A 22,870-nucleotide genomic window follows, 5' to 3' on the forward strand; every position below is an offset into this window, starting at 1 on the left:
TCAATTTTTGATGAGATTAATATTTCTCATACCAATTCATACCCTTACACAGTATTCGGCAGACATACAAATCTAATAGCAGGAACATTGATTTTACCTCTGTTGTGCTTATGTACTATGAAAAAAAATAAAAGTAAAATGAATGAATTCTTCATTCCAGCTGTTCCACAAATGTGTAAACATTAATATGCTGGGAACTTTATTTACATAGATCAGCTTCAAAAAGACTTACAGTTGTGTAATTTCTTATATACATGTTATATGTAACAAACACACAGAACCCCAGCAAGCTCTTTTTGGGAACCCCTGAGCCACCACAAAATATATATGTATATAAGTGTCAAAAAGGAGAGCTACCGAGCGTGGCAAATGTACACAACAGACGACAGAGAAGCCCAATGCTACATCCAATATGACAAAAATACACAGTAAAATACTTATATATTCTCTTGAAAAAGGGTCATTTAGTTTAACCCTTTGGCCAAAGCATTGTAAGCCTGTGAGCCACGACAAGGCAGGCACCTGTTCGCAAATCCTAACATTACCAGATAAAATACTAATATACCTCTATTAGGATGAAAATTCTCATTTACCTCTATTAGGAGGGAGGAAGACCAACATTGGATCTATATCCAGTATATGGAAAAGTGGAATATATCTTGTATACATGTTGTGGCTATTTCCACCTAGTGGCCAACTTTAACTCTCTGCTACCTTAGTCCACACAATCACTTGAAATTTACACTGGTGCATGAGTTGGACATTTCGTGAAAGATCATCTCTGAACGTATAGAGCAGATATTCCTGTACTGTTCAGCTGAACTCGCTTGGCCAGTTCATGAAGAGGATATCATTGATACAATTCATGCCAGTACTAAAGATCTGCTAGATTTCCTGCTACCATAAAATCCCCAAGGGATGAACAAGAAAGATCTGTCTCAGAGCACGACTTGCATAACCAGAGAAGCAGCAGCTGTTCTCCAGTGCCACTGAAACGAATCCTGTTCTGCAGTATGGGAACAACTTTCTTATTAATCATTTAGAGCCTTATCTAAATATGTTCCAAAGTGGAAAATCGCAGTTATCGGCAGAAAACGTCTATTAGCTACAAGAATGGCACCTTTAGAGTATATGGAATGACCCCCTTAGATCCTTATTCTATATAACACTAAGGGGAAATTTGGGCTGTTCTAGGCTAAAAAATTGCCATTGAAGTGAATGGGAATTTTCAAACAAAAATGATTTGAGAATCCACTGTGGTGTAAAAAGAATTACACCTTTTAGTCTTTAAAAAAAAAATGTGCTACTGTATGTTGTAGTATAACAGATTTATGTAGACATTTTCAAAACACAGTAGTGTAAACGTTGTTTTTCCTGGGCAAGGACAGCGGTTCTGACTGTTCTCGCAGCACTTGTTACCATTCCTTTCTTCATTCACTATGGGTTGATGTGTAATCTCTGTGTGACTGGCGTTTTCTGGCCTGGCCTGTGAAATTGATGATCTCTTTTCGTTCTAGGAATTGGAGATTTCAGTGTCTGGGAGTTCTCTGGAAACCCCACGTATTATTGCAGCTATGATTATTTCGCTGCAAACGATCCCACTTCCGTACACATTGTGGTGTTCAGCCTGGAAGAGCCATACGAGGTTCAGCTGAACCAAGTCATATTCTGGCTTAATTTTTTGAAGTCCCTTGTTCCTGTGGAGGAGCCGATAGGTATGTTTGTTTTTCTGTTAGTAGCAGCCTTAAAAAGTCATGTTTGTTTAAGTGATTGATTCTTTTTTTAACATAGATGAAGACTGACCATGCTTAAAGACTTCTTAAAGCTGCAGTTCAGGCAATATCCTGCATGTATGTTTTTTTTTTTAATAAATCAGTTCTGTAGTAAGAAAAAATACTTTTAGCATTTTCTGTTTAAAAAAAAAACAACTTTGAAAGACCAATTTTCTTGTGTTCTATTTTAACAAGCATGCTTGTTCCTATAGCAACGATTTACATTCCCCATATTTAAAGATGTCGCCAAACTTTGACCATCAATAGACGGAGAACGAATTGACCGGCAGCTTTGCCGTTCTTTAGGTAATTAGAGATTGCCCACATGAAACTATTGAAGTAAAAAAATAAAATTAAAAAAAAAAAGACTGAACTGCAGCTTTAAAGGCATACATAATACAGTATTATGCTACATTGCAAACACGGGAAAGGATTAGTCTGTTTTAAAAGTGCCCCATTTTGTAAATTAAATATTGTTACATGAATCTAATCTTCAAGAGTGTGATGATTTCTCTACACACAAGTGCCATATCTGAATTAATTCCCAATTAGCAGCATTTCCACTGAATAATGTTTTTGAAGGTGACTTTAAAAGTATTTACAAGGATTTGCATTGTTGTTTACATTGATTAGAATTGTCAAGTATTAAATGACACCTATCCTGTACTTTATTTATGTATGTATGTCTTTGTTTATATAGTGCCATTAACGTACATAGTACTTTACAGTAGTAATACACGTGACAATCATATAAATAACAAATAATATAAATAACAGATTGTGGGAATAAGTGCTTCAGACATAAAAGTAACATTTCGGAAGAGGAGTCCCTGTTCCGAGGAGCTTACAATCGAATTGGTAGGTAGGAAGAATGTACAGAGACAGTAGGAGGGCGTTCTGGTAAGTGCATCTGCAGGGAGCCAAGCTATATGTATCATGTATAGTATTAGCCAGGCTGCTACTCATATGCTTTTTAAGCAAGTGTGTCTTAAGGTGGGTCTTAAAGGTGGATAGAGAGGGTGCTAGTCGGGTATTGAGGGGAAGGGCATTCCAGATGCGTGGGGCAGTCGGTGAGAAAGATTTAAGTCGGGGGAGGGCTTTAGATACAAAGAGGTAGAGAGAAAACCTCCTTGAGTGGAACGCAAGAGTCAGGATGGTGCATAGCGAGAAATTTGGGCTGAGATGTAAGGAGGGGCAGAAGAGTGCAAAGCTTTAAAAGTTAGGAGGAGAATTGAGTGCGAGATGCGGGATTTGATCGGAAGCCAGGAGTGGGATTTTTTTTATTAATAAGCTCTCATCTATACAGCATTCACAAAATGAACCATCAATGCACAAGGATTTCAGAGTAGTGATACATACTGTTGAATAAACACCATGGGCTGTTAAAGGAGCAGTTCCTTAAGCTCGTATTTCTTTTTCAGCCTCTCTATTTTTATTATAGGGCGGGAATTGGGATACTTACCGGTGAAGTTACCGGGTTTAAATCTCCCTTGAGGGGGGGGATAAATACCATGAAGTAACACAGGTGACTTCGCCGGGATGCATCTTGGGTACTGGGGGGGTCCCCAGAGCTAAATTAGTGCGGTTCAGCTTTGGACACCGAAGTTCCAATCCTGTAAAAAAAAAAAAAAAAAATGACAGGGTGAATTGCTTCTTTAAGTTAACAATCTAAGGCCTGGATCCAGTAAGGGGACTGAGCTTGAGCACGCCTCCGCTCCCATTCATATGATTGGATGTAAGTGTGCTAAAACTTAGCCCCCTTCTGTGGACCTGGGCCTAAGTAATATGGCAAGAGACATACAAAATATAATGGCGATATAAAAAAGGAGACGCTTTACAGCTGTTTGGCACCTTCACCTCCATTTGTAACATATATTTGCCTCTCAATGAGGCAACATAATTTTCAGAATATACAATGTAAAATATACTACTTGTATCAGGGGCTCATATTGAGCTCGCGCTGCTTGATTTTAGATCAGTTGTTTCATCGCTAGTATTATATGTGTGTGTTATTCCCAGAGAAAAGGGTACATGAAAGGTTAGAAAATAAATCAGAGTTGTATTAAACCGAAGGACTGTCTGCTCCTGAGAGAGCCCCAGTACGCTGCATGGGGATGGAAAGGGGGTGGGAATGGGGATATGCATGGGGATGGGCATGTGGATTGGCATGGGGATGGGCATGTGGATTGGCACGGGGATGTGGATGGGTATGTGGATGGGCATGGGTATGTGGATGGGCATGGGTATGTGGATTGGCATGGGGATGGGCATGGGTATGTGGATGGGCATGTGGATTGGCATGGGGATGGGTATGTGGATGGGCATGGGCATTGTGATGTGCGTAGCTCTGTTTTTTGCTCTTCCTCTGTAGTTGCACTGTTTCAATCAATTTAATAATTGGTCAATTATTATTATTTTTTTTTAATCTTTTCATGCACCTTCTCCAGTGATAATAGGGAGTGAGAGGGGGAAGGGTTGTGAGCTCTAGCTACTGTCAATGATTAGGTGCCAGGGGTGAGAGAGTTTTGTGTTCTACCTTCTCCAGTGATGCACGTCTGAATGTCATATATAGATGAAGCATCAATTGATCAGAAAGGTGATATAGGTGAATGTTTCTAGATAGTCTCTCTTTGCTGAAGGAAAAGCTGTATCCTGCCATTTAAGTACAGTTAACTCCATCATACTGAAGTTTGCCAGTTTTAGGGAAATTTACCACTTTTGTGGCTTCCCAGGAATGTCATTTGACATAAATATTTCTTCCACATAGAAACCTACCAGAGGATTTCACTGTAGGATCTGACTGTACTGAGAAATATAAATGGGTTGGTAAAAATATATGCACGTTGAGATTTTGGACCTACTGAATGGGGACCCTTTAAAACAGATAACCATGTTTTTTGGTGGGTTTTCCTTGCTGTTTCCTAGTTGATTTTGATGGAAATCCTGCAGTGGAGTATTCACACGCCAACTCCTGCTGTTTATTCGCACATGAGCAAGTCTACCAGGCAGCACAGATGTGTTTTTCATTTGGACTACACATAGACTTATCAAAAGAAGCGGTCTTATCCTGAGCCTCTCAGATAAAGCTCTTTAAAGTCCCCAGTAAAATCACAAAGTGGGACAGAATGAGCAGCCGTGTTAACTTTAAATTTGTAACCCTTCTTCAGGGATTAAACACACCGTTTAAAATTCAGTTAGTATGTAAATATAACTAGAGAGGTGCAAACAGATTTGACCCTATTACATAGTATGGGGAAGAAATGTATAGAAACAAATAAGCATGCGTGGTACCTCCACCATTAAAATAAAGAAGCCGGACTTTCCACAACTCGCCACACGAGGTCACTGTAAGGATACGTCCCTAAACAATGTCCTCAAACACTAATCCTCATTTTCTCTACACCATAAGATCACTTTCCCAGCTTATCTTTTCCCAAGTGTAGTCAGCCTTTGAGCTGGTTTAGCAGTGTATATCCAATAAACCCCAGCACAAGATGTTGTTTATAATACATGTTCAACTGCAGCTTCGCTTTCTGTCTTCTACATCCACACTGTGGTTCACAAGTACATCACAAGTACATCACACGTATATCAGAGTACTAGAATCCATAGTGGTCCTGCGTTGTGCGTTGTAATGCCGTGTAGTGGAACAACATTTGAGTTCTTCATAGAGGGGAAAAATGTTTTGTCCATAAGTCAAATGTCTGCAATAATACTTGTGAAAAATTAAATTATATACATTGTAAATTATGATCATTAACATTATATAATGTGCATAGACTTTATAAATAACATCAATAATATAATAAAAATATCCAAAACCCATTGTTTTCCCTGCAGAAGTGGTTGTATTTAATGAGCTTAAGCTCTTGTTAGCCTCATCTAAATCTCATATTGATAAAGAAGAGCTCTTATTCATGGTCATGGAATTAAAGATAATCCCTAGCTGGTATCTGTAATTTGGTACAAAATGATGGGTACACAATTCATGAGTTTTACCTGTAATTAAGGTGTATCTATTGGCAAACCAGGAGCAGCACTGTCTCATATACACCCACAATGGCAAGTTTGTTTTCTGCAATAGGTTTGCTCATGAAATCTATCCATGCATGTACTATCTTACTAACCTTACTGCTGGTCTCGGGAGTGGGAGAACACAAGGTTTAACCAATAGGAAGATTGTGAAGCTCCTAACGTGAGACATTCTGAGCCTATGTTTCTCAACTACGATTCCCCAAGCCTATGCTGAATGATTCCCCAAGCCTATGCTGAATGATTCTCCAAGCCTATGCTGAATGATTCTCCAAGCCTATGCTGAATGATTCTCCAAGCCTATGCTGAATGAATCTCCAAGCCTATGCTGAATGATTCTCCAAGCCTATGGTGTGACTGTAGTGTATTGTTCATGATAGAATACAAAATCTATCTATAAAGTAGAAAATTGGAAATTTACACTGACACCTCACACTCATTCTGGTGACATTGGGATTGTAAGTGTAACATTCTGTAGTAAGGAGTAGCTCCATGATAATGTCAATTTCTGAAGCAGGTGAACCTAGTGTCTTTATCCATCTGTGCCCCAGGCACTAAAATTAGATGTATGTACAGCGCTGCGTACACTGTCAGCACTGTATAGGATAGAACAAATTATATCATTGGCCATTTCATTTCTTAAACTGCTTTATAGTAACTTTCATATGAATGTAATTTTTGATTAACTGGTGCGAACTGGAAATTGGGTGATATACATGCAGACTCCATGTGGAAGCTTTGCTCTTTGCTGACAGCCCGCAGCTGCAGCTACAAGGAATTCAGAAACCGACCAAAGAAAAGTACTATTGCAAATATATGATCACTAGCCATTCTAGAAACCACCATCATTCATTCCCACAGACCTCGAGTCTTTCACTTGTGATTTGGTATTCATGGTATGTGGTACATAGTGCAGATAAACTGTTTGTGGCTCCCTGTCGTACAGTATATACATGCATGTTGCATTTTAAGACAAAGTACCATATCTACTAATCAGTATCAAGCTGTAAGGCAGGGGTGCGCAATCTGGGGGTGCGGGGCGCGAGATTTTGTGGGGGGGGGGGGGGCATGGTGGTTACAGAGGCCACACGCTCTTCCCCAAGGCATTTAAATTAAACGTTGGGGGAGCGCGCATGCGTACGAGGCCTCTGTAACTTCCCTTAGCGGGTCTCTGGCGGCTTTCAGCGATGCGTCGCCATGGTAACACTGTGGCAAATGACGTTGTGGGTTCACTTGACATGACAACGTGATGTCGGTTAAGTGGGGCGCGAGCAAAGGGCGCAGACTGAAAAGTTTACGCCCCCCCCACCTTCAAATGTAGTAGATCAGGCCTGCACAACTCGTAAAGTGAGATGGGCCGAACTGCTCCAAGGAAAAAAAAATTGGGCCGCATGGGTAAAATCATCATCATCATCATCATCATCTCTCCTCTAACACATCATCATCATCCTCATATCTCCCCCAGAACCCCTCATCATCATCCTCATATCTCCCCCAGCACCCTTCATCATCATCCTCATATCTCCCGAAGAACCCCTCACTATAAGCCTTTGCGATACTCCCCATCTATCTCTCATACCCCCATCTCTCCCACTCACCCACACACATAATACTCCCCCTCCACATCAAACACACAATACCCCCCTGCACAGCACACACATCAACCCCCCCTGCACCTCACATCCCTCTCCCTCCTTGCACCTCACCTCGCTCTCCCCCCTTGCACCTCAAATCACCCCCCTTGCACCTCAAATCACCCCCCTTGCACCTCAAATCACCCCCCATGCACCTCAAATCACCCCCATGCACCTCCAATCACCCCCCCCTTGCACCTCCAATCACCCCCCCCTTGCACCTCCAATCACCCCCCCTTGCACCTCCAATCACCCCCCTTGCACCTCAAATCACCCCCTTGCACCTCAAATCACCCCCCTTGCACCTCCCATCACCCTCCCCTCCTGCACCTCACATCACCCATCACCCTCTCACCCCCTGCACCTCACATCACCCTCCCCCCCTGCACCTCACATCACCCATCACCCTCTCCCCCCCTGCACCTCCCATCACCCATTACCCTCTCCCCCTGCACCAGCCCGTTTTTCACACACACACACACACACACACACACACACACACCTCTCTTAGCTCAGCACATCCTCTCCCCGGTACTAAGCCCCGCCCCCGGCATGCTCTTACCTCCAACCCGCCCCCCGGTATCCTGCTATTGAAAAAAAAAAATTACTCACGGCTGCCGCATACTCCTCATTCTGCTGCTGCCCCCGCGCACCGAAAAACCCGGGGGCGGGGAGGGAGAGAGGGAGGGGGGGGGATGAATCGCCGCCATTTTTATAAACTTTTTTTTATTATTATTTATTTAATTAACTGGCGCCCGGCCGGAGTCATCGCGGCCCGCACAGAGAGGCCAGGCGGGCCACACAGAGAGGACAGGCGGGCCGCACAAAGAGGCCAGGCGGGCCACACAGAGAGGACAGGCGGGCCGCACAGAGAGGACAGGCGGGCCGCATGCCCCCCGCGGGCCGTATGCTGTGCAGGCCTGTAGATAAAAGCATTATGTGAGACATCTGCGTTTTAGTATTGTTTAATTGTCTGCTTTTTTGTTTCCTCATAATGTGTGAAGCCTATGGTGGGAAGCTGAAGAATCTCCTGCGGGTTCTCCTGGTAGCCACTCACGCCGACATTGTGAATCTCCCTCGCCCTGTGGGAGGAGAGTTTGGATATGACAAAGATATGTCATTGCTAAAAGAAATCAGAAATAGGTAAGAAAATCGATACTGTGGGGAGATGCATCTAGGTCCACATGGGACCTAAATTGTCGTCTTTCCACTGTTCTTGGCTGCCACATTAAATGGAAAATTGCATTATGAACTTGTGAGTAGAGCTCTGCTGTGTATCTCTGTCCTAGAGAAGACCTGCACGTTGAAGAAATTGAGATACACCAATGGACACAAATGTCCATTTTGCCGTAGACTATATGCGTAGAGAGGTACTTTTAACTGATATCAAGGTATCTCCTCTGCTCACTTGTGATGTGGGACGTGTTGATAAGGGGTGTTTCATAGGAGTTACTTTATGTAATGACATGTATCCTTTTTTTTTTTTTTAATATGGAAGCGTCAGTTATCCTGTTACAAGGTTAAAAAAAAATATATATATTTTGGTATTAAAAGTAAGATACCTGATTAACGAGATGTTTTATTATGTTTGGTACAGATTCGTGTATAGCAACACACCTTTCAAAAGCTTAATAAAAAGCCTTATTACATGTTACTGTCAATTTTACTGTTAATCAGCTCTGTGCAACAAACTTCATATATGCCCCTTTGTATTTTACAATGTATAGTTGTTTTGTATGTTTCTTATTTAAATTGTCTATACCAGGGGAGCGCAAATTTTTGCAGCTGCGCCCCCCTGCCTTCCCTCCGCTGGTGCTCGCGCCCCCTCCCTTACCTTGATGTAGCGTCAAATGTCGCCGTGGGGGGTCATGGGATGTCACGTGACCCGCAGCGTCATTTGTCGCGTGTCACGTCACATGACCCCGCGGACACGAGTGACGCCGGCAGAGTCAAGGTAAGTAATAGCGTTGCAGAGGCCTCACGCGATCCCCCGGCATTTCATTTTAATGCCTCGGGGAAGAGGGCGTGGCCCCTGCAATGGCCTGCGCCCCCCCCCCCTAGAAAAATGTCTGCGCACCGCTGGTCTATACAATGTCTTTTTCACACGCAACACCTTTTCAGTTGCCTATTGCCACAACCGAATTATGTTTAACAAAAATATTGCAGAAAACAGAAACAAAAGATATTGAAAGCAGAGAAGAGCCAGTTAAGGGCACTGATTGCTACAAATCAAACTTTTATTGTGTACATCCTACATTCACAGTACTGCTCTGTTGTATCGATTTGGAAGATTTCTTGACCTAGGCGACTTTGTTCTCCCATTGAATCTGTTTTGTACCCGTTAGGTTTGGAAACGATCTCCAGATCTCCGATAAGCTATTTGTGTTGGATGCTGGTGCTTCCGGTTCTAAGGATATGAAGCTTCTGAGAAATCACCTTCAGGAATTAAGAAGCCAATTAATTTCTGTAAGTCTATCTCCGGGAAGACATCGGGACTATAGTGGTATTCACTGTCCTTACTTCTAGCACATTGGCAGTTTTGTTTTACAAAGATGTCAGTTCCTTTAGTATTTCAGAAAGTCTGTACCAGTATTTATTTGCATTGGGATGGTTCAACTACTCTGTACATCCCCATGATTTTATTTTGGTGACATCTGCATCCTTTTTCAATTGGAAAGTGTGTCAGGTGGAAAGGGTCTCAATTGACTTGCAATGTCTTTCCATGGCTGGCATTTTATTTTTACCGAACCTCAACACCATATGCAAGAAGCACAAAACAAGGTGCCTAACGACCCTTTGTCGGATCCCCATAAATCACACCTGGGAAGGGGACAGGTTGTCTTGAATGATACCCCAGGATTCCCAATTCATTGACTTTCATTGAAACGATGGTTATTTGCACTCCATCCCTCTTCACTGAAATATTTCTTATGGGTATATCTGTTCTGAAAATAAAAATAATCATTTTGTTAAAATATTAAAAAATGCCACCAACCAACACAACATTTTACAGTTCGTGAGTCATGTTAGGAGAAACTCGTCTGCTAAGAAATATGCTAATTGGTCATTTAAATATAATTGGCATATCCACTTTAGCATATTTCCCAGGCATCTCGGGAGTGTCCTGTTTTGTGCACGGGGTCTCTCTGTGTGTTGTACAAACATGTGGGGAGCTATATAAGTAACTTGGGATACTAGTAGGACAGCTTGCTTCTGTGTGTTATTTTAATGACAAAATGTTTGAATGAACTTTCACAGATTTGCAAAGAAATAGACATTTTTGTGTGACAGTTCGCGGACTGAACTTTGACACATTCACCCATCTCTTGTCAGGAGTAACGGGGACAGTTTCCAGCCACAGCACAGATAGTGTTACACAGATACAAAATGCCATATACACCAGGATACCACTGGAATAGAAGTGGTTATGTGTTATATATAGGACCAAAGTGACATGGTGGCTGTGGCATGTGTAAGGGCTTAAATATAAGTTGATTGACGCCTTTTAAAAAACAAATAAGTATAAAAGTTAAAAAAAAAAAATATATATATATTTGAGTACCTTAGTATATTAGTACCTTAATGCTGTGGAGGGATTTCTTTCAAAATAATTGTGTTATCTTTTATATACAGGCAAATTGTTAATCCACACTCTCTTATTCCAACTAATTATGCTGTCTTCATTGGCAAAAGAGAGAGTAGTACCCGGGAGAATATAATTACATGTAGCCCAAAGAAAATAGAAACAATCTTTTTTTGAAACAAGTAACATTTCCAATGTAAGGTTGGCAACTAGGAGACAAATTACATTGATACGGGGTTTAAAAAAAGATATATATATATATATATATATATAACTTTTGGCTGCTATGTGATACTGCCTTTTTACGTTTCAAGTACTTGTTTCTTTTCTTAAATAAAAATAAAAAGGTGAAAGCATTGCAATTTGTCTTCCACAAAAGCCAGAATAATAGCACCTGACTTTTTTTCGGAATTGAATTGTAATTTTGACTTACAATTTTTTGTTGTTTCAAATCTTGAAGTCATGTATGAATGTTGAATTCTTCTACTTAAAGCACTGAAATGATGCCTTGATCGTAATCCTCCTTCAGTGTTCCGAGATAGAATTGACCTGCTTGATTGTGCTTTCTCTAGAATTGTCCACCAATGACACCTCTGTGTGAGAAACTGATCTCCACTCTTCCATCGTGGAGAAAGCAGAATGGACCCAATCAGTTGCTGTCACTTCAACAATTTGTTTATGATGTGCAGGAGCAACTCAATCCACTCGCAAGTGAAGATGATGTAAGGCATACGGCACAACAACTGCACAGTATTGGAGAGGTGAGTAACCCTTGTCCTACCTCAATGTACTGACACACTTGACCAGCCATAGGACAGCAGTATATGCTATTTATAAATGGTATGATATCTTGTATGTATGTCTTTATTTATATCGCGCCATTAGTGTACGTAGCGCTTTACAGTAGTAATACATGTGACAATCATATAAATAACAAATAATACAAATAACTGATTATGGGAATAAGTGCTTCAGACATAGATGTAACATTGTTGAAGAGGAGTCCCTGCTCAGAAGAGATTACAATCTAATTGGTAGGAAGAACATACAGAGACAGTAAGAGGGCATTCTGGTAAGTGCGCCTGCAGGGGGCCAACCTTTATGTATCGTGTATACTATTAGCCACAGTGCTACTCATATGCTTCGTTAAGCAAGTGTGTCTTAAGGTGGGTCTTAAAGGTGGATAGAGAGGCTGCTAGTCGGGTGTTGAGGGGAAGGGCATTCCAGAGGTGTGGGGCAGTCAGTGAGAAAGGTTTAAGGCGGGAGAGGGCTTTAGATAAAAAGGGGGTAGAGAGAAGACATCCTTGAGCAGAATGCAAGAGTCGGAATGGTGCATGGCGAGAAATTAGGACTGAGATGTAACGAGGGGCAGAAGAGTGTAAAGCTTTAAAAGTGAGGAGGAGTATTGAGTGTGAGATGCGGGATTTGTTTGGAAACCAGCAGTGTGATTTCAGCACGGGAGACGCTGAGACAGATTTAGGAAAGGGTAGAGTGATTCTGGCAGCAGCGTTTAGGATAGATTGTAGGGGAGACTGGTGAGAGTCAGGAAGGCCGGACAGCAGGAGGTTACAGTAATCGAGATGGGAGAGAGAATGAGGGCCTGAGTCAAAGTTTTAGCAGTCGAGTAACCGAGGAAAAGGCGTATCTTTGTTATATTGCGGAGGAAAAAGCGACAGGTTTTAGATACTTTTTGATTGTGAAGGGAGAATGTGAGAGAGGAGTCGAGTGTGACCCCTAGGCAGCGTGCTTGGGCTAATGGGTGAATGATAGTACTTCCAACAGTAATGTGGAAGGAGGTAGTAGGGCCAGGTTTGGGAGGAAGTATGAGGAGCTCTGTTTTTGCCATGTTAAGTTTAACTCGGCGGAGGGCCATCCGGATGATATCCCAGAAAGATATTCAGAAACTTTGGTCTGTACAGAAGGTGTAAGGTCAGGGGTTGAAAAGTACATTTGTGTGTCGTCAGCATAGAGGTGATATTTAAACCCAAGAGAGTGTGTACAGAGAAAATAGAAGAAGTCCCAGGACAGAGCCCTGGGGTACCCCCACAGAGAGATCGATAGAGGAGGAAGAGGTGTTGGCAAAAGAGACACTGAAAGTACAATGGGAGAGGTAGGAGGAGATCCAGGATATAGCTTTGTTACAAATGCCAAGAGTATGGAGAATGTGAATGAGAAGAGGGTGGTCCACAGTATCAAATGCTGCAAAGAGGTCAAGTAATATGAGTAGAGTGTAATGACCTCTGTCTTTGGCAGCATGGAGGTCATTAGTTATTTTAGTGAGGGCTGTTTTCATCGAGTGAGCAGTGCGGAAGCCAGATTGTAGAGGGTCCTGGAGAGAATAAGTGTTGAGAAAATGGAGCAAATGAGAGAATACAAGACGTTCAAGGAGTTTAGAGGCAAAAGGCAGGAGGGAGACAGGTCGATAGTTAGAAAAACAGGTAGGGTCAAGCTTGCTGTTTTTGAGTAATGGTATAACTGTTGCATGCTTGAAGGAGGAGGGAAAGGTACCAGAGTAGAGGGAGGAGTTAAAAATGTGTGTAAGTGTAGGGATTATAGTAGGAGCAAGAGGTTTTAGGAGATGAGAGGGAATACGGTAAAGAGGGCAGGTGGTAGAGGAAGACGAGGAGATCAGCAGTGACAGATCCTCCTCGGAGATAGCGGAAAAAGAGTCAAGGATGGCAGGAGGAGAGTTAGGAAGCAGTGTAGAATGAGAGGATGAAACAAAGGGGATGTTCTGACGTATGGATTCCACCTTTCCCTTAAAATAGTCAGCAAAGTCCTCAGGTGAGATGACGGAAGAAGAAGAGGCAGCTGAGGGTGGTCTGAGTAGGGAGTCAAAGACAGAGAAGAGTTAGCATGGGTTAGACTTGTGCGTGTTGATTAGTGAAGAAAAGTATGTTTGTTTAGCCTGAGAGAGGTCAGAGTTGAAACAGGATAGCATACATTTGTAGTGAAGGAAGTTTGCGAGAGTGTGAAATTTCCTCCAGAGGCGTTCAGAGGAACGACTGGAGGAACGCAGCATGCGCATGTGGGCATTTAGCCAGGGTCTGAAGTTAGAAAGGCGAGGACGGCAGAGAGAAAGCGGGGCATGTAGATCAAGAGAGGAGGACAGGGCAGAGTTGTAGTTCCTGACCAGGTTGTCAGGGTCTGGAGCAGAACTGAAAGAGGAGAGCGAGGAGCGTAAAGTGGAATTAAAGGCTGGTAGGTTAATAGAGCGCAGGTTTCTGCAGAATCGAAGGGTAGATGGAGATGGAGAAGGTGAGAAGCGAGAGAGAGAAAATGAGATGAGATGATGCAGAGGGGAAATAGAGAAATTGGCGAGAGAAAAGTTTTTTTTGTGAAAATCAGGTCTAGGTAGTGGCCATCCTTGTGGGTGCTGGCTGCAGTCCACTATTGAAGGCCAAAAGAAGAGGTTGGAGAGAGAAATTGGGAAGCCCAAGGGAGAGAGGGGTCATCAATGTGGCAGTTGAAGTCCCCAAGGAGAAGAACAGGGGAGTCTGAGGAGAGAAAGAAAGAGAGCCAGGATTCAAAGTGAGAGAGAAAGGCAGAAGGGGGATGAGTAGAGATAGGTGGGTGATACATGACCGCCACGTGGACAGGGAGAGGAGAGAAGATCTGGACAGTGTGAGCTTCAAAGGAGGGAAAAGCAAGAGAGGGAGGTTTGGTAGCATCAGAGAGAGGAGGAGCCCACCCCTCAACCCTTGCCATCAGGGCGCGTGGTGTGGGAGAAAGAAAGGCCACCATAAGAGAGGGCAGCTTCCAGAGCAGAGTCAGACTAAGTGAGCTAGGTCTCAGTTATAGCAAAGGGGAGCAGAGAGTGAGAGAGAAAGAAGTCATGCACAGAGATGAACTTGGGGAGCGAGCATTCCAAAGGGCACAGGAGAAAGGGAAAAGAGGGAGGGTGGCAGGGGATGGGTATGAGGTTGAAGGGGTTGACACCAGATAGAGTAGAAGCATTTGGCAGATGAGGACGAGAGCATGTAGAAATAAGGCAGGGACCAGGATTAGGAGAGATATGACCAGAAGCAAGGAGGAGAAGCATGGATAGAAAGAGAATGTGTGAGGATGATTTGTAGGGGTGTGTTTTCGTGCAGGGGATATAGCTGTGTAGTGTCAGAGGGCGCAGGTAAGAAAGAAGTTCATGTGAACTGAGCAGTGGCGAAGAGAGGAGAGATATATGAATAGTTAGAGACAAAATAAGGCTGTTAGAAAGAAGTGCATAATTTGAAAAGAAGCGAGGCAATAGCAAATATAAATAGTAATGGCGACAGCACAGCAATAGTAAAGTTCTGAGATGTGCAGTCTGGGATAGATAAGATCCTCCTTTCCAGCGTAGATCAAATCCAGGATTCAGGGACAGTAGGTGTCAACTTGTTCACGCCTTTTGAACACCCTTTTAAACTCCACTTTGCTTGCTACCTAAAATGTGCTACTTGAGCATGGTCTGCTATGTATGTGGTTATATAGCTCTAAAATATCACCTGACAGAATTTAGATCAGATCACCCAGGCAACTTAATTAGCACATGTGAGACACATTAAAACAGATGGTTCTTCTAAACAGAGTGTTGTCCAAGTAGATGATAATAAAAGATCAATTGCAGATGGGCTTAATCTTGTGAAATGTAGATTCCATTTATGAATACTCTCTGAACCTAAATGGACTTAACCAAAAGCTCCTCTTACTCTTCCAATTGTTAGCCTACCTAAGTAATACATTATTCACAGAAAATGTATTTGAATAAAGATTAAAACAAATATTCAATTAAGCATTTAATAGTTTTAGTGTAACATTTGTATGCCAGCACATATGTAGAAACAACAAAAAATAAAAACATATAACCCGACTCCTATCTAATTGAAAGAGCAGTGTAAACAATACACTATTTATTTCTAATAAGCGTTACAAACACACTTGCGTTTGTACATGGATTTTGTAAGTGCATATACATTTTACATCATCTTTTTTTCTTTTTTTGCTATACATAGATCAACATAATGCAGAGCGAGACCGTTCAAGATGTGGTTCTTTTAGATCCGAGATGGCTGTGTTACAACGTTCTTGGAAAGCTGCTGTCTGTAGAGAACCCAAAAGCCCTGCACCATTATCGAGGAAGATATACCATGGAGGACATCCAACGCTTGGTCTCGGACAGTGATGTTGATGAACTTGTACAGATTTTGGACGCAATGGACATCTGTGCTCGAGACCTAAGCAGTGGTACAATGGTGGATATTCCTGGTCTGATCAAAACGGACAACCTCCACAGATCATGGACAGACGAGGAGGAGGACCTAATGATCTATGGAGGTGTTAGAATTGTTCCTGTGGAACACCTTACTCCTTTCCCCTGTGGAATTTTTCACAAAGTCCAGGTGAATCTCTGCAGATGGATACATCAACAGAGCGCTGATGGAGATGCAGATATAAGATTATGGGTAAATGGCTGTAAAATTGCAAACCGGGGTGCTGAAGTTTTGGTGTTGCTGGTCAACCATGGTCAGGGTATTGAAGTGCAAGTGAGGGGACAGGAAACGGAGAAAATTAAGTGCTGTTTACTTCTCGAATCCGTTTGCAGTATCATTGACAACTTAGTCGCCACAACATTACCTGGGCTTTTAAACGTAAAACATTACTTAAGCCCTCAACAACTAAGGGAACATCATGAACCAGTGATGGTCTACCACCCAAGAGACTTTTTCAGGGCACAGGCTCAAAAAGAGGCTTCATTAGCAAACACCATGGCTGGATACAAGGAAAGTTTTAGCAGCATTTTGTGCTTTGGCTGTCTGGATGTTTACTCCCAAGGAAACTTAGGAATGGACCACCATGTTTCAGATCTGAATCTTCTTACAAGAAGAAAGCTCAGTCGACTTCTCGACCCACCGGATCCCATGGGCAAGGACTGGTGTCTTCTAGCCATGAACCTGGGCCTGCCCGAACTGGTTGCCAAATACAATACCAACAGTGTGGCACAAAAAGATTTTCTTCCCAGCCCCATTTGTGCTCTTTTGCAGGAATGGGGCAACTCGCCCGAGAGCACTGTGGCTGTCTTAATGTTAAAACTGCGGGAACTTGGGCGTAGAGACGCAGCAGATTTTTTGCTAAAAGCATCCTATGTGTTCAAAGTGAATTTGGATGTCCATGGTCAAGAAGCCTATGCCGCAAGTTGCAACAGCGGCACCTCTTATAATTCAATAAGCTCGGTAGTGTCACGATGAACTCATTAATCGGCATGAACTTGTCTCTGTTATACAACAACCACTGTAAAGAATTTAGTTCTTATGTGGGGTAATAGGGTATGAGTTCTGTAATCATTCATTTAGAAGCATTCTGTCCAAGGATGTTACCTGCCCTCCAAACTTTGTATTTTGTGAATAACCTTTGTACTTTTTACTAAGAATTGTTGCCTTTTAGCATATTGAAAGGCTCGTACTTTGACTTTTTCAATCCAGACTTGGATTTATAAACCTACAGATTCCAGATATATGAATGTGCTGCTAATTTCTGCCATCAGAACGGATAAATCCGTCTTTTTTTGTTTGTTTTTAAAGGATTATTTTTTATGACTGTACATTTTCTAAATCACCCTGCACAGCTATTAATGTGTATAATTAAGGCTCACATTTTTCACCTCATTATTTGCTTAATATTTTATATGCTTGGGGCGGGGGGTAATACATAATTTGAAGGAATGCTACCCTGTATTATTTCATTTAAGAAATACAACAGTGTGTGTGCCTTTGGTTGGAAAGAGGCTGGGGTAAGTTTGGTTAGAGCCTGTCCAGAGGAAACTTTGCATAGGGCTCTACCTCCATCACTGTCTGCATGGTGAATATGACAAGAGTGCTCCATTTGTAAGACATTCCGTACGAACCATATACCTTCCTGTTTTATAAAGCTCATGCCGTTGACAAAATAAGTAGTGTAGCAAACGCTTGCATTTTCTGCTGGTCCATCATGACTGTAATGCTCAGGTACACCATTGATTTTTACCAGTCATGAGCATATGTGTGAAAACGATGTCAAAGTATTATAGCCCCTTTTTCACTTGGCGCCTTCAGCACAGCTTTAGTGTACAGTGTGTTATAAGACCTGCAGAATGCTAGGAATTAAACAATGTGAACAATAGCATTTCAATCTCTACACTCTCTTGACTTTATCACTGATGTATAGCCATTCATTTTATGAATAGGTTCTTACTACTGTAAATCTGGAAGGCGAGACTTGTATTTTAAGACATACTGCAAGGAGCTCTTATAACATCACTACTAGATTGTACACAGCAGGCATCTTTTTTTTTTATCAAGGATGTGTGAATATATTTCCTGTACTTGAAACCAAAAGCAAGCAAGGTATCTTGCTGGGATTTTAACTTATAGCCAATGTTGAATGAGGGAAAACCAATGTTTTTTTGTTTCTTTTGAAGATGCATGTGATGTGAATGGTAAAATATACATGTATATACAGTAACGGCATATTACTTTCTTAATCTTTTAATTGTAGTACAATTTTAAAACTTTTTTTATATATACAGTATATGTATATATCCATTAATAAAAAGTTGCCTGTCACATCATGTCTCTTTCTCTTTTTTAACTGCGGTAGATTCAAATTGGAGCGTGACAAGAACAGGGGGCAGATTGATATGGTATAGTCTGTCTTTATTATTTGAGTACCAGTCCTCAATCTGGATTGTCAGTGACAAGTACCGAGATGACTGCAGGGCTCAATCACAAGTGTGTTTAATGGTGGGACAATAAAGAACATGTGTTTGAATTTGGTGCTAAATCTGTACAGGCATACCCCGCATTAACGTACGCAATGGGACCGGAGCATGTATGTAAAGCGAAAATGTACTTAAAGTGAAGCACTACCTTTTCCCACTTATCGATGCATGTACTGTACTGCAATCGTCATATACGTGCATAACTGATGTAATAAACGCATGTGTAACAGGCTCTATAGTCTCCCTGCTTGCACACAGCTTCGGTACAGGTAGGGAGACAGTATTGCTGTTCAGGACGTGATGACAGGCGCATGCGTGAGCTGCCGTTTGCCTATTGGACGGTATGTACTTACTCGCGAGTGTACTTAAAGTGAGTGTACTTAAAGCGGGGTATGCCTGTATAGTAATTCACAGCTGGAGAGAAAAAAAATAGTGTGTCCTAGGTGTGATTAAAGAAAATAAGTTACATTTCACAAATAGGTAGTATCCCCCATGGAACAGTATTCTGCACTGATTTATGATACTGAGGGTGTCAGATAAATTAATTCATGGTCAAATAACCAAATAAATACTTTCCTTTTAACCAGGAGGTAAATGGCACCAGGATGGTGATAAATAACACCTTAGTGTTTTTTTTTTGTTCTTTAACTTTCAGCTTTGATAACCCTTGTACTTGGAGGATATATCACTTTAAGCAGGCCTAACATTTGGTGCCATAATAGCTTCTATGTCGTTCTCGCTTTTTCTTACCTGCAATCCATAAGCACATTGCTTAGGCCAAGGGCGCAATCGGACAATCTGATTGGGTGCTGCAGTCGCGGCATCATGAGGTAGCGATGTCACGGGGCACTGCGTTGCCATGACAATGTGCCATCACGTGGTGGCAACGCATCGCTACATCCTGACGATGCAGCATCACCTGACGTCGCAATGCGGTTGGAGGCTCTTACAGAGGCCGGTTCTCTCCCACGGTAATCGGTTTCATTGCTGTGGGGAGGAGTGCGGGGCCTCTGTAAGTGCAACAGCAATTCTTGAGGGGTGCAAATGCACCCTGGCTCCCCCCTGGTTGCGCTACTGGTTTAGACAATACATTTGACATCTCAGATTTAAGCCCTACTTGAAACCACCCGTTTCTTTGCCTGTAACATTGCACTGATTTATCCCTTTCCTTTACTACAGCTAAACTATAATGCGTGGTCTCAGCCGCTGCTGCTTTGACAATTGCAAGGTTGCTCAAGTAAGCTCAAGGGCTACCGACAGGTCACATATTCTGTGCATTAAATACAGTACATGTTGGTTATCTTACTGATGATGAAAACTAGTCCAATTGGTTAACGCACAGACAGTCGAAATCGTAAACTGTGGCCGTTACCACCTCTTGTTCTGTGCCCTCTGTGGTATCCCCACCTCCTCTGTTCACACTCATAATGTGCAGATTAAACAAAGTAGTAACTGGCACACAAGTGCTTGTTTATTTATGTTTCCACATATGTGTTTGTCTTCTAAGTTGCCCTGTTTGGCGTTACGTGTGGAACCATCCTCTGAGTAACACCCATTGTTGATCAAGTAATGGTGTGTAATTATCAACTTCCTATGAAGAGGCATTTCTCTTCCACTGCTCGAACTTGATATGCAAGAGCACTACATTCCTTACTCCTTGCCTATAATTATAGTATTTACTATTAGTCAGAATAGCATATATAGCACTAGCATATCATTTTTCACAAGATGTGCACTTTCATAATAATGGTTAAAAAAAAAAGGATAGAAATCAGTTGCACCAAACAAGAAGTCCCAAATAAGCATTCACAAGGGGCGACAACGTTTCGGTCCCGAGGGACCATCCTCAGAGAAAAGGGAACAGTACTGGGGACAGGACCTAATGTTGTATGGTGTGATGTCTATCAAATCTTAAAGGTGTTGGCTCAATTCTGGTTTAATTTTCTTTAAATTAAATGTATAAAGTCAATAAAATAATATATTGAAGTCCCAGGTCACAATGTATAATCGGCTGGATCTGCAATTGCGTTCTGTGTATAGTGACATCATCACGTCCTGAAGTTACGCTGCAGGATGTTCCTTTTTTGATGTGGGGAAAATCACAGAGACGCTGGGCGATACATATAGTGCATGAATAGATCAAAAGTTCATCCAAAGCAACAACCCACAGTAAAGAAGAAATAAAGTACAATTCACATCCATGGATAAACAAATACTGAATAAGTTATACTGCGGAAATTGAAATGGAAAGTGGTCAAATGGCAATGGTTAATTTATTTATTTATAAAAATGTTTTACCAGGAAGTAATACAGCTCAACCCCGTTATAACCCTGTGCTTGGGGTCCAAAGAATCGAATCGCGCTATAAGCGGATCGCGTTAGAAATAACGTACAATTGTATGCATTGTACAATAAAGTATTTAAGATACCAATCATCGTGTTGTAAAGTATTCATAAATACAAAAATTGGGAGCCACGTTTGCCTCGTGTTATAAGCGGATTCACGTTGTAACGGATCGCGTTATAATGGGTTTGAGCTGTACATTCAGGGTTACCTCTCATTTTCAAGTATGTCATGGGCATAGAGTTATGATGACAAATACATGGTTACAAATACATACAGTAGTTACATTAAGTGAACTGGGGTATACATTATATACAAGACATTGCATGCACAGCTAGAGATCATATATGTTACAGTCGTATGTAACAGTTACAGACCAGATTAAAATGTGAGACAGCTTCAGTTTTGAAAGAACTTAAACTGATGGTGGATGTGAGAGTCTCCGGTAGGTTGTTCCAGTTTTGGGGTGCACGGTAAGAGGAGGAGGGACCGGACACTTTGTTGAACCGTGGGACCATGAACAGTCTTTTGGAGTCAGATCTCAGATAAGTGCTACATGTGGTAGGGGTGAGGAGCTTGTTTAGATAGGGGTGCATGTGGTAGGGGTACATTTGGTAGGAGTAATATCCTGCAAACAAATACAATCAAAGAAACTAAAAAGAAAAGAGTACAAGTATATTGCCCTGTAGGGGGTAATAGAAAAAAAGGCAAAGGGAGTAAGAAATGCCCCTGATTATAATTGGATATGTGTACTATAGAAAATGAAAAGAAGATGAAAAGAAGAGGAGAGCGCAAGGCTCATAGTGAAGTCTGTCATTTATTTGTACAAGAAAAAATAGTTAAAATCACTCCCAAACGTTGGTCGTCATCAGGCACACTATTGTATATGAAGGATGGCTGTGGGGTTAAACCGGGTCCTCCATAGCGTCCACGGTGCTCTGCTGAGTCTTTCCCTTCCCTCTGAGTCCTTCACCCTCAGCGCGTGTGGTCGTCCTAATTCCGGGTCACGTGGTTACATGATGTCAGTGTAGCGCGTCATCCATGCATCGCCAAAAGGGGCAGATCTTCAGGATGGTAGACCTCCACTCACGCCCTGGACAGTCCCAGTGTACCTAAGAGCTGGCATGCCATGCAGAGATACATCATGAGTGAATAAATAATTAAATAGTCAGAAAAGACTTGCAATATCAGCTAAAATAGAAATAGTGACAGGGTTGATAATACTAATAAAATATCAGTTAAAAAAATGTTTTCATTAAAAATATTGCTGGAGAGGTATAGAATGCCACATACATCACTGTGAGTATACTTTCTCACATGAACAGCTATTTCAGTTGCTGTAACTTTAAGGGTTTTATTATTGTTGTTGCCAAGGGTTACTGAACCTTATTAAAAGTGTGCCAAGAGGCCACAGAGATACAGAACCCCTGACGAAGAGGATAGTTTCCTTGAAACGTGTAGGGCTGTATCTCTGCATGGCCTGCCAGCTGTGAGGTACACTGGGACTGTCCGGGGCATGAGCAGAGGTCTCCGGGAGCCAAATCGCTACCATCCTGAAGATCCGCCCCTTTTGAAGACGTGAGGACGACACGCTACACTGACGTCATGTAATCACGTTACCCGAAAATAGGACGACCACACACACTGAGGGTGAAGGACTCCGGTGGAAGGGAAAGACTCAGCTGAGCACCGTGGACGCTACCGAGGACCCGGTTTAACCCCAGAGCCATCCTTCATACACAATAGTGTGCCTGATAACTACCTACGTTTGTGAGT

General features: G+C 42.1%; 1 protein-coding gene across 2 annotated transcripts in view; it reads left to right on the forward strand.

Annotated features, from left to right (window-relative positions):
- DAPK1 (death associated protein kinase 1) overlaps positions 1-18,595 on the forward strand; it is a 196,986-nt gene extending 178,391 nt beyond the window's left edge. For both annotated transcript variants that reach the window (XM_075599053.1, XM_075599049.1), the window contains 5 exons: positions 1,518-1,715; positions 8,443-8,581; positions 9,784-9,904; positions 11,594-11,782; positions 16,010-18,595. In XM_075599053.1, coding sequence (XP_075455168.1) covers positions 1,518-1,715; positions 8,443-8,581; positions 9,784-9,904; positions 11,594-11,782; positions 16,010-17,242 — 1,880 coding nt within the window. In that variant the 3' untranslated portion in view covers positions 17,243-18,595. The remainder of the gene's footprint in view (positions 1-1,517; positions 1,716-8,442; positions 8,582-9,783; positions 9,905-11,593; positions 11,783-16,009) is intronic.
- The last annotated feature ends 4,275 nt before the right edge of the window (positions 18,596-22,870 follow it).

Source organism: Ascaphus truei, chromosome 1 (assembly GCF_040206685.1).
Source record: "Ascaphus truei isolate aAscTru1 chromosome 1, aAscTru1.hap1, whole genome shotgun sequence".
Lineage (NCBI taxonomy): Eukaryota > Metazoa > Chordata > Amphibia > Anura > Ascaphidae > Ascaphus > Ascaphus truei.